Consider the following 12,990-nt stretch of genomic DNA (forward strand, 5'->3'; position numbering starts at 1 on the left):
GATAAGGCCATGAAACAAAGCTTCCACAGGCATGCCAAAGCTGAGGCTAGATATAAAGTGCATGATAACAGTTAGCAAAGAATCAACAATGACTAATTCATAGATTAAAAAGTGAGGCAAGTGAAATACAGAGTAAAATAAACTTTGTTACTGATAGGAAGATGTGAAGAAATCCAGAAAGTGGTAGAAAAGTGAGAAATACGTTATGGGAAAGGAACTTATTAGCAGTATGTGGTAAAACATATCCTTTTAAAGCGCACATCCAGAGGCACCCAGCTGTGAACTTCAGTCAGTGCAGAGGGACAAGTTTAAGTTCTTTGGATAGAATCAGATTATAAGGACTAGGGTAATGCTTTAGTTTTCCCGGGCGGAAATCCTATGCACAACTTAGCAGCCTTGGCAGAATTTCCAAAAATGACCTGAATACATGTGTCCATTGCCAGGAAACTGGTTAAAATAGAGTTCTTCAGTCTAGTTGGGGAGAAAATGGGTATTGATGGGGCCATGGGCATGCTGGGGAAAGACTGTGTAAGCAGACATAGCTTGCTCATCTTAGCAACGGCAGAGGTTTCTCTGTCATCCCCAGGTACGTACAGCACAGAGGCTGACGGTCTCCCAGGTCTGGAGGCCTGTGCTGTGACGTAACTGGGGTTAGGTACGCAGTGACAGCTTTGACGTCATTGCAGTGGAAGGTGTGTTTCCTGGGGCCAGTTGGACTTGAGCTTTGCATTTCGTTGACGCCTACTCAGGAAAGTAAATAGTGGTTAGTGACTAGTACGTTATGAGTCCAGGAGCCTTAATTAAAAAAAAATATATCTTTTTGTTTGAAAGGCGGATTGTTTTTACGGAGAGAAGAGACAGGGGGGAGGGGGGAGAGAAAGAGAGAGATTGAGATATTTTCTAACTGCTGGTTCACTCCCCAGATGGCCACAGTGGTCAGAGCTGAGCTGATGTGAACCTGGAAAGCAGGAGCTTTCTTCGAATCCCCCGTGTGGTGCTAGGCACCTAGGACTTGGCCCGTTACCTGTTACTTCCCTGAGCCATGAACAGAGACGGAGCAGCTACAGTATGAATCAGAGCCCATGTGGGATGCTGGTGCTTGCAGGCAGAGGATTAGCCGGCTGTGCCACCGTGCCAGCAGTTCTACGTTATTTCCCCCTCAGAAGTAAGAATTCAAAGCAGTGGCGTCTCCACAGTGCATGAGGGAGGCCGGATGTATTTACAAGACAGGGAACATGAACAGTATCAAACGTGAGTGTGGGCCACCCTCACAGGGAGATGTCCTGGGTGGCTCAGCGTTGCTGGGGAGGAGGAAGATGGCGAGAGGAGGCTAGATAAGGTCTCCTGGCCTGGTGAAGTTCAGAGAGAACCCCTCTTTAGCTATTAGTCTCTTACGAGAAATAAAGGATGAAACTCGTAATCAAATGGGAAGTGAAGAAAGGCCATCACACCTACACTAGGCCATCGCGGCACGTCTCTGCGCTCTCCGTGTTCAGTGAGGCTGATCGTCCCCGGGAGCACAGAGTCAGCAGCGAGGATATATCACATGAAGAAACATGACGGGATGGTGAACTTAGAATAACATTTAATTTTTTTCATTATGTATTTGTGTTGATTGTAATTTTCTAGCACAGATTTACTGTGATGCAGTAAGTTTTTTACATGTAGCCATACCCCCACTGCTATTTTACAAAAACACCCGTTACCACAATAGGTGTATTTTTTCATATAAACTTCATAAACCACTTTTCTCCCAAATGTAAATGAGTTATGATCAGTAGATTAAAAAGCAGACATTTTGCTAATGGATCTCTTTTATCAGTAGTGCAGTAGATACACTTTCTTGACACTGATTCCTCATAGCATGTAACAGTCACATATGTGTTCCCTGATGTTTTTATACTTGTTCCAATAAAATAAGTTTAAGAAATGGTAATAAAAAGGGGTAGAGGGTGGTGCCTTAATAAGCACACAGGTTTGAGGTTGGTGGAGTCCACTGCTCATGAAGCTTTTCCTGTTATTCTCATCATTAACACGTGGCCTTCAACTTCACTGTGACTGCTGTGGCATCTCCTCCTTCCTGGTCCTGTATGAGGCACAGGTGGCTCCTGGGAAGGTGGGCACATCACAGGACAGCTGAGGGGACGGAGTTAGGATGCAGGATTGGCGGAATTTTCAACCCACGTGTCCGTGCCGGCCTGCCTGCTCTGTTCTCCTGTGTCGGGTAGACTCAGCTCCTTTAGGTGTCTCAGATAGGATGACACTAGAAATTCAAAATGCTCAGTTAGCTTTTAATCAAATATTTGGGAATCTTTGTACTTCAGAATATTTTCAGATTATAGACAGGTCAAGTCACTCTCATTTCCTAATCACTTAATAGCTGATTCTATAAAGGAACTTTTAAGTAATTTCTTAAACTTTGAGCAAGCTCCCTGGAGAAATTTTGGCAGAAAGTTGTAGGTCAGTCAGATGTAGGAAAGTCACAAGAGCTTGTATTTCTAATCTATTTTTTTTAAAAGATTTGTTTATTTTTATTGGAAAGACAGATATACAGAGAAGAAGATACAGAGAGAAATACTTTCCATGTGCTTATTCACTCTCCAAGTGGCCACAATGGGCAGACCTGAGCCAATTCGAAGCTGGGAGCCAGGAGCCTCCTGCCAGTCGTCCAAATGGGTGCAGGGTCCAAAGGTTTCACATCATCCTCCATTGTTATCCCAGGCCACAAGTAGGAGCTGGATGGGAGGTGGAGCAACTGGGACATGAATCTGGACTTATATGAGATCCCAGTGCATAAAAGGTGAGGATTTAGCAACTAGGCTACCTCACTGGGCCCTTGTTTGTTTTTGTTTTTAGAAATTTTTATTTGCAAGTCTTTTTAAAAAATTTATTTATTTGATGGGCCCGGCGCGATGGCACAGTGATTAAGGTCCTCGCCTTGCACGCCCAGGATCCCATATGGGCGCCGGTTCTAATCCCGGCAGCCCTGCTTCCCATCCAGCTCCCTGCCTGTGGCCTGGGAAAGCAGTCGAGGACAGCCCAAGGCTTTGGGACCCTGCTGTCTCCTCTGGTCTTTCCTATTTTGGAGCGTGTCAGAGAATCCAAGACATTATCTTCCAGAAGTATCTAGGAGTTTCTGAAATACGTAAACACTTGTTAGCTAGTTAGCAAGTCTGGAAATACTGGATAAGTAATGTTTTTCGTAGTTACAGCAACTATAGTAAACGACTTTAGTTTTATTTTAAAATAAAATCTTTTGTAGTACTTAGGAATTAGTAAAAGCAGATTTTATGATGTACCATTTGATGTTTTTATATCAAATGAGCGTTAGTTACCTTTCTTTCTAAAAATGGCATTGATTAAAGGAACCTGCCACCCTGTGCGTGGGTACTGCATCGAGGTCTGCGTGTATGTGTTGTGAATGTCTGTATGCAGCCAGAGGTCATTGTTCTCGCCTCTCTTGTCATAACTAAGCAGTGTCGGGCAGAAACACACAATGTTTTTACTGTTATGTTTCTGTGAAGTAAGGCCAGAAAACTTTACAAATATTTTGACCCAGCTGGTCTAATGTTTCTCAGTTTGTTCTGATTTGACTAAAATCTTGGCTTGCCAAGGCAGTGATGTGTAGTGAGTGCCTTCTCGCACCTGGGCTCACTCCAGGGCTCGTAGACGAGCAGCGTCGCCTGCGTTTGAGTATCCCTCGGGGAGGCGCTTCCTCTGCTTAGAACCTGGCATCTCCTGTCTTGGACTTGGTCTGTGATATGTTACACTCCTTTCATCCCCTCCACCTTTTTTTTAATAAAGGTGTTTATTTGAAAGAAGAATTACAAAGAAGAATTAGGTTATATGTGTTTATTTTCTCCCCGAATGCTACAACACTCAGGACTGGACCAGGTGGAAGCCAGGAGCTAGGAACTCTGGCTTGATCTCCCTCACAGGTGGCAAGGGCACCGGGGCTGGACCAGCCTCTCTTGCTTTCCCACATGTGTTGATAAGGAACTAGGCTGGAAATGGAGTGGCCCGGATGTGAGCTGGCACTCTAGGAAGGATGCTGTATGATGTCAGTGTGGCAAGAGACAGCTTTACCCACTGCATGACAGTGTCAGCGATCGCATTTCTTTTGTCCTGAAGAAGTTTTAGTTGCTTTCTCTCGCTTTGCTTTGAGATTTTCAATTTTAAAAATCATCTTCGCAAATAAGATTTCAAATTTATCTAACAAATACAAGTATAGCACAAGCTGTCCTTTGTTTTGTCCTGAAGTTTTGCAAAATAAATTGCCAACAGGGAGCCTTATCATCCTATGGTGGTACAAAGACATTTGTTACATAGCCCAGTGTGCACATATCAGCAGTTTCTAGTTAAGCTAAGTTTGTGGGGCTGACGTGGGGCTCAGTTGGTTAATCCTCATGTGTAGGCACCAGATCCCATATGGGCACTGGTTTTAGTCCTGGCTGCTCTACTTCCGATCCAGCTCCCTTCTAACAGCCTGGGAAAGCAGTGTGGACCCTTCACTCATTTGGGATACCCTGAAGAACTCTCGGCTCCTGGCTTTGGATCAGCTCAGCTCAAACTGTTGTGATCATTTGGGGAGTGAACCAGTAGATGGAAGATCTTTCTCTATCTCTCTTCTCTATAAATGTGCCTTTCAAATAAAAATAAATAAATCTGTTTTTTTTAAAGACGAGTTTATGAAGACCAATTGAGTAGTAAAAATCAACTTTGGTACTACTTTATGAAGAAAAGGCGTGGTAGCCTATGTTAAGAGGTCCAAGTGTATCAGACACAGGCACACACTTCGCAGTAACTGGAGGATGAAGGGGCAGGTACTGCCGTGCAGGTGTCCGTGCAGGAGTTTCCGAGTGTGTCTGTATTCACTTTGATGCTGAGAGGAGTTTCAGAAGTCTGGAAGGATTCCTCGGTGCCTGCAGTGCACTGTGGTGTTCGGGGGGCCTAGCCGAGTGAATGCCAGGTGTACAGCTCTGCTGCTGTGGTGCGAGTGGGTTTGCTCTCTGACATCTCTTTTCCTCCGACTTAGTCCTGAGAAATCCTAAATTTTAGTCCTGAGAAGTCGTAAATCCTAAGATTTTTCTCTGATAATTATTAGGAAGTGCCATTGTCGGAGTGGCATTGCAGTCATCTGGTAGGCATGCCAGTGAACGGTTTGCCTTAGGAGAAGTGCACTGGCGTATCAATAAGACTGGTTCTTTGACAAAATTATTGTAGGAACTCTTGATTTTAAAGAAAAAATGTTTTCCTGGTAAGTTTTAATTTAGGTATTTATGTCAAAGATGATTTTATTTTCTCTGCATCTAAATATACTTTATTCATTTATTTTTTTGATCAACTAAAGATGTGAAAGGAATTTAGAAGTAAGATAACAGAGGCTGGCACAGTGGCACTGCAGGCCAATCATCTACTCTGTGGTGGCAGCATCCAGTATGAACACTGCCTCTGTCCTGGCTGTTCTATTTCCCATCCGTCTCTCTGCTTGTGACTTAGTTGGGTAGCAGCGAGTAGCCCAAGTTTTTGGGCATGTGGGAGAACCAGAGGAGACTCCAGGCTCCTGGCTTCAGAACAGCTTGGATCCAGCCATTGTGGCCTTTAGGGGAGTGAACCAGTGGATGGGAGTTTTCTAACTCTCTTTCTCTCTCTGTAAAATCTGCCTTTCAAACAATAAATCAGTCAAGCAAGATGAACATAAAAATATAGATTAAAAATTAGACAAGAGGCCCAGCACGGTAGCCCAGAGGTTAGAGTCCTCACCTTGAATGCACTGGAATCCCATATGGGCACCTTTTTAAATCCCGGAGGCCCCACTTCCCATCCAGCTCCCTGCTTGTGACCTGGGAAAGCAGTTAGAGGATGGTCCAAAGCCTCGGGACCCTGCACCCACGTGTAGTGCCCGAAGAGGTTCCTGGCTTCCGACTTCGGATTGGCGCAGCTCCAGCCTTTGCAGTTGTTTAGGGAGTGAATCAATGGACAGGAGATCTTCCTCTCTGTTTCTCCTCCTCTCTGTATATCTGCCTTTCCAATAAAAAGAAATATATCCTTAAAAATAAATAAATAAAAATTAGGAAGATAAGTTATTGTGACACTATTTCAAATAAATCTGAAATAGGTAGATTTTTTTAGTCAGCCTTTTTAATCAGCCTTTTTTCTTTGATTGTTTTCAATTTTTTGATTAACAGCTAATGCTTATACATTTTTATTGGATTCAGTGCAGCATTTAATCACAGCATAAACCAAACAAGCCAGGCAGCTAGCCTGGGCATTTTTTTTTCTCTGTGTTTGTAGCCCACACCGGCTGCATTTAAAAAAATTTTTTTTTAAAAATAAATTTAAAGAAATTCAGGAGAAAACCCACATATTTATTACCTTCTCCAAAATGACTGGAGTTCTTTTATTATTACTTATTTTTTATATGTATAAATACACATATCAAGTAACTTATATTTAGTTACTTGAAAGTGGGAGTTACATACAGAGAGAGATATTTTCCATCTATGGGTTAACTCTCTAGATGGCCACCAGTTGGGGCTAGGCCGTGCTGAAGCCAGGAGCTTCTTCTGGGTCTCCCGCATGGATTGCAGGAGTCGAAGGAATAGCACCATCTTTTAATGCTTTCGCAGAAACGTTGGCAGGATGCTGGTGTAGCAGGTGTTGGTGTAAGCCTCTGTACCGTGACTCCTGCCCCATGACTTGAGTTCTTGCTTATGTGTTCATTTGTAAACTTTTACAGTAAGAATCTTAGTGACAGATTCTGATTATGTTGTGATTATATTTCAGGCTCTTGCAGACCAATTTGAAGATGAGACCACTTCTGTATTGGAGCGTTGGAAGATTTTCTACTGCTGTCAAGTGCCACCTCACTGGGCCATTCAGGTACTTTGGCTCTCATTGGGTGTGGCAGATACTTAAATCTAAAAATGTTAGGAAAGGGTGATTTTAAAATATGGTTGAGTTTTCAAAGGTTTCAGTGAAAAGAATAAAAGTATCTACCTGTGGATTGCCAGCAACTTCAAATGTCTGTTTATATATTAAAGTGATGTTAGTGTGACCACTTGGGGAGTGAATCAATGGATGTGAGATCTTCCTCCCTGTATACCTGAGTGTACAATTTAAAAAAACTTTTTTTAAAAGTGATGTTAGACTTTTAAAACATTTTGAAAAGAATCTTGGAAATTCAGTAATCAAAGACCCTGAAATGCTTTCAGCTTTCAAAATAGCTGTATATATAAGGGAAAGCCTAAGGATTCTCTGACAAATAATGAACCTTTTAATTAAGTTTTTAGGAAAAAAGAGAAAGAGACTTAGTTTGGTACTTTTTATGGTAATGTGTCCTTTATTAATCTCTTCCAGAATGTTGGAATGTTTGAGAATACCCAGCATAGCATACAAAGCCCCATGGTGGCATGAAGATTCTGGCTCCTTGTTCACATGATTTTACAAAATTTAAATTTGATTCTCCTGTTTTCTAAAATGTTTGCATTCAAGCTAACTTACTAAGGTAGATGCCAGTCCAGTTTCTGAATTTTATGGGGAAGGAACTTAAGGTCCTCTGTAATTTTCCCGTGTTAGCCGCACCGCTTTACGTCGGCTAGATCCCTGTTTCTCCTTTCCTTCAGCTACTGGCAAGCAACTTTTAGAGTGCGTAGAATAGGATACATGTATTTAATGTGAAAATGCTACCTTATATTCCAGTAACGTAGTGAAGTATTCCTTTTTTTTTTTTTAAGACTTATTTATTTTATTGCAAAGTCAGATATACAGAGAGGAAGAGAGATAGAAAGATCTTCCGTCCGATGATTCACTCCCTAAGAGCACAACGGCCAGTGCTGTGCTGATCCAAAGCCAGGATCCAGGAACCTCCTCCAGGTCTCCCACACGGTGCAGAGCTTTGGGCTGCAAGGCCCAAAAGCTTTGGGCTGCCCTGGACTGCCTTCCCAGGCCACAAGCAGGGAGCTGGATGGGAAGTTGTGCTCCTGGGATTAGAACTGGCGCCCATATGGATCCCAGTGCGTTCAAGGCGAGGACTTTAGCCGCTAGGCCACGCCGCCGGGCCCGAAGTATTCTGGTTTTACAGGTGAGGAAACTGTAGCACTGAGGAAATAAGCACAGTCAAGTGGTAGCAGAAATTACTAGATGATTTCGCAACTACTATAATATTAATTAAGTCTCAGTGTTTTGGTAGACTATGCACATAGGATTTAGATTTATAAATAACAATCCATTATTCCAGTGGGTCAAAATCCCTATTAGAAGATTTCTTAGAGTAATTGATATTCCCTTAAAAAAAGAAAAATGATATCTGTCTGTTTGAAAATCAGAGTTACACAAAGAGAGACAGAGAGATCTCCCATCTGCTGGTTTGCTTCCCAGGTGATTGCAGCATCCAGGGCCGGCCCTGGCTGCAGCCAGGAGCTAAACCCAGCCTCCTGTGTGAGGGGTAGGGGCCCTGGCAGTTGAGTTACAATCCTGTGCTTTTCTAGGCAGATTAGCCAGGGAGCAGAATTGCAAGTGGAGCAAGATGAACTTGAATGGTGCTTGTATGGGATGCTGCTGTTGCAGGCGGTGGCTTAATGTGCTGTTCACAGCGCCTGCCCCGAGAGTGGATTATATTATTAGACACTGAACTAGAAAGTTATTACGTGTTGGTTTTTGCCTTATAAGTAGCAGCAGTCTCAGTAAATCATAGATAAAGGAAAAGTTTTGCTATAGTTCTCAAATAGAATGGCATTTTCAGCAAGAAAATTTTAACACTCAACTTTTGGGGACTTTTTTTTCTAAAAGATTTTTTTTTAATTTATTTTGATTGGAAAGACAAATATTCAGAGTGAAGGAGAGAGAGAGATCGTCCATTCACTGAATCACTCCCCAAGTAGCCATGGCACTTGGTGCTGAGCCAGTCCGAAGCCAGGAGCTTTTTCTGGGTTTCTGACACAGGTGCAGGGTCCCAAGGCTTTGGGCTGTCCTCTGCTGCGCAGACGACTAGCAGGGAGCTGAATGGGAAATGTAGCAGCCAGGACAGGAACAGGTACCCTATGGGTTCCGGGTGTGCAAGGCGAGGAATTTAGCCACTAGGCTTCTGTGCAAGGCCCTGGGAGCATTTTTTAGCTTTGTTGTACACAATTTGTTAAGTGCTTTGTACAGTTTGTTTTTAGTATATCAGTATTTTGGTTTCAGAACCATTAAATGTGACAGAACATGTCTTGAGGGATTTTTTTTTCTTCTGTTTCTGAACATGGGCTTTAGGAAACTTAAATACTGTTCACACAGAACTTAGGCTGTTTATCTGATTAAGAAGCTTTGAATTTCAGAATCCCTATGCAGTTAGATTAAGAACTTTTTTCATCAAGAAGTTAAGTCATTTTTTCTTTGCATCATCAGTGGTAATCCAGCCTTTGTTATGCCAGTAATGTGCCATATCCTCTGGGATGTCACCAACTTTTCTCATCTGTTCAGTGGATGGATTCAGCCACACTAGCTGTAGGACCGTTAAGATTTATTCCAGGACCCTGCCTGGTAGCCTAGTGGCTAAAGTTCTTCTGTTGTATATGCCGAGATCTCATATGGGTGCAGTTTCTAATCCTGACGGCTCCACTTCCCACCCAGCTCCCTGCTTGTGAACTGGGAAAGCAATTGAGGTTGGCCCAAAGTCTTGGGACCCTGCACCTATGTGGGAGACCTGGAAGAGGCTCCTGGCTCCTGGCTTGAGATCGGCGCAGCTTTTGCCATTCAAGCCACTTAGGGAGTGAATCATTGGACAGATTTCTTCCTCTCTGTCTCTCTTTCTGTCTGTATATCTGACTTTCTGATAAAAATAAAGTTAATCTTAAAAAAAGTTTTTTAAAAAAAAGATTTATTCCAGTTTTTGCTTGCTTTGTCCAGTTTTTGAAAATTTCTAGTCAGCTGCTCTAGAATAGCCCAAATCTGCTGCATTTCAAGGAATGCAGAACCTTAGGTCCTTGGTCCTTATGTGCTGTATTATTTTCAGGTATATTTCAGTCTATAATTTTAAAGTTTTTCAATCCTATATCTTGAGTTTCAGTAAAGTAAAAATGTACTTAAGAGAGAAAAAAATAACAACATAGCTGCCACTACTGTGAAACTACTTTATCCAAGGACGTCATCAGCTCTTTTAGCTCTTCTCATTTTTCTGCACTTTGCTCCAAGATGGACCACGTATAAATGACAGTGTATTTGCTTTTGAAAATTCAGCTTTCATTTTCCTTGCCCCAATTTTCTCCTTTTTTTTCTGCCAGGAACTAGGAAGTTAGGTGGCTAAGTTTATTTGGATATGCTTAAAATAAATTCTGGTAGGTCTGATTGAGAAAGAACCAGAGACGCTGTCGTGGTCAAGGTTCAGAAACGCTGATGCCTGGTTCTATGTCCTCTTCACTGATGGCTCAGAATTTTAACATTGACTTATTGGATCTTAATTTTACTAATTGGAGATTATCATTTATAGACTCTCTAGGTCAGGAAGAAAGATCGATTTTGATTTTTAGTTCTTGAAAAAAATTTGATGTATTGGATATTTAGATCAGCATCTGTTTTAAGTTCTTCATTGCTTATAATGAAGCTTGCTTAAGTAAATAATAGTATTGAATCATGGCACAATCTTGATTAACGGAAGGATTATTTAAAAAAGTGTACATTTATTATAGTAAGTAGCTCTTGCAAAGGCAGACTGGATATACCTGTAAGAAGAGCAGGAATCTATGTTAAGAAGTGTTAATTATTGTAACTTGATTTTTGTAGCGCCAACTCGCAAGCTTGCTTTTTGAGCTGGGCTGTACCACTTCAGCACTTCAGATATTTGAGAAGCTAGAAATGTGGGAAGACGTTGTCATTTGTTACGAGCGATCTGGACAGCATGGGAAGGTATGGAATGGTCAATTTTGGTGTATTTGTGAGAGCTTTTTGAACAGACTCTCATGAAGAAAGACTAATGAAACCTTTGAAGATACTGTGTGTCTTACTCTCTTTGGTGACTCTCTATGACTGTGTCAGACAAGTTCAGAGCACAATATTAGAACTTGTAATTGTCGCTGACTTTCCGACGCTTAGCGACAGTGGGGCTGAAGTGAGGTTAAGGACAAAGGCAGGCAGCTGGCTCAGCCTGTAAGAAAATTCCCAGGGTGTGACGGCCCCCTTGGGCAAAAGCGTTGTCAAGTGTGTAATACTCATTGGATTCCACCCTTAGATTGAGTCAAGAGGGAACGTGTTGCAACACTGGCATCTGTTATTAATACATTTTTTTTTCACTCGTGCATGAACCGAATCTTAAGATTAATAAAGGGTTCTATATTACAATTGTAAAAACTGACACATTGAAATCTTCTGTTAATTTTGTTAAAATGAAAATGACGAAGTAGAAGCATGGAAGTAGAGTAAAACCCACAGATTGGATCATTTGTGTCTGTAGTTAGCCTTTTGTCATCACTGTGAAGAAGAGAAATAGTGTTCAAATGGATGTTTTCTTGAATACCCTTCTGAGGGTGTCTGTGAGACTCATAGCAGAATATGGCAGTCAAGGTCTTTAGGAGAAGCTAAACTTTAGGTAAACCAAAGTTGTGCTTGAGAGGTTTGGAGAAATACAATATATTAGAAAGGAGCTTCTTAATCCTCCATTCCAGCTGTCTCCTTTTCCTAATGAGGAAAGAAGTTTTAATGATTTGCCTCTATTCACAAAGCAGATTATTGATCATTTACTTGAGAGGCAAAGTGGCACGGTGGTTCTTGGTCATTACCCCCGGACTCAGCCTGCCTGGGTTCAGAAGCTAGCCTTCCTACGGGCTGTCAATGTTACTGGTCAAGTTGTTCTCCCCCAGTGCTGCCTCAAGTTCCTTTTCTGTCAGCTCGGAATGTGCCTACCTGATAGCTTTTCATGTGATCGGGTGTGTAAAGGACACTGGCTGGCACTTGCCTCATAGTGTTATTACTGCTGTGATTCTAATATATCACCAAGGTGAGACAAAAAGTTCCTGTAACATACATTTTTAAAAGAGGACTCATTTTAATGCAAAGCGTTTTGAAATCTATGTATACAGGGAGTTGTGGTATCCTTTGGTTCACTCTCCAAATGGCTGCAGTGGTCAAGGCAAGTCCACGCCTCTGCCGAGTCTGTCGTGTGGGATTGGGGGCCCATGCGTGTAGGTCTTTTCCCACTGCTTTTCCAGGTGAATTTGCAGGTAGCTGGGTCAAAAGTGGAGCAGCAGAACTTGAACCTGTACCCATATTGGATGCCAATGTTGTAGGCAGAAGCTTTAATGGCCATGCCACAATGCTGTATGCATTTCAAGAAAAATTTTTTTGAAGATTTATTATTTATTTGAAAGAGAATTATTGACAGAGAGGTAAAGACATGCAGAAGGAGAGATCTTCTACCTGCTGATTCACTCCCAGTGGGGCTGGTCTGGGCCAGGCAGAGAGAGAAGCCTGGAGTACCACCCGAGTCTCAGTCCTGGTTGGTAGGGGTCTAAACACGTGGGCCATCTTCTGCTACTTTCCTAGTTACATTTGCAGGTAAGTGGATCAGAAGTGGAACAGCAGGGGCTTGGACCAATGCTCTTAGGCGTTACTGGCATTGCAGGCAGCGAATACCAGCCCTGACTCCCAAACATTTTTGTACCAAAATGCATTTATGTTTTAATTCTATTTTCATATATTGTCTTTCTTTAACTTTATATATTATTTACATAGTCGAGAGGGATACATGCCCATGTGGGTCTCTGAATAGGCTGGGGGGCTCAAGGGATGGAGGAAGGGGAGCGAGAGAAATATTTCAGCTTTTTGTTTGTTTGGTTTCCTGCTGTGTATGGGGGAAGGATGGGGGTAGGACTGCTCCTCGCTGTCAAAATAACATCATTATCCAGAAATGGGGGACTGCCATTTGATGATGCCTTAGACACCCTGATACGGGGAGGAGTGTTCTAAGTGTACTACTTGGGTGGTTTTAATGGTGCTGAGACATTGTCAACTTTGTTG

At 42.3% G+C, this 12,990-nt stretch overlaps 1 protein-coding gene across 1 annotated transcript in view; it reads left to right on the forward strand.

The window, feature by feature from the left end:
* Positions 1-12,990, forward strand: part of TTC27 (tetratricopeptide repeat domain 27) — a 128,843-nt gene that overhangs the window by 49,334 nt on the left and 66,519 nt on the right. The window contains exons 11-12 of the mRNA XM_040993048.1: positions 6,787-6,882; positions 10,762-10,884. Of these exons, the coding sequence (XP_040848982.1) occupies positions 6,787-6,882; positions 10,762-10,884 (219 nt within the window). The remainder of the gene's footprint in view (positions 1-6,786; positions 6,883-10,761; positions 10,885-12,990) is intronic.

The sequence above is a fragment of the Ochotona curzoniae genome, unplaced genomic scaffold (genome assembly GCF_017591425.1).
Source record: "Ochotona curzoniae isolate NIBS_2020 unplaced genomic scaffold, NIBS_Ocur_1.0 contig_883, whole genome shotgun sequence".
NCBI classification, from domain to species: domain Eukaryota; kingdom Metazoa; phylum Chordata; class Mammalia; order Lagomorpha; family Ochotonidae; genus Ochotona; species Ochotona curzoniae.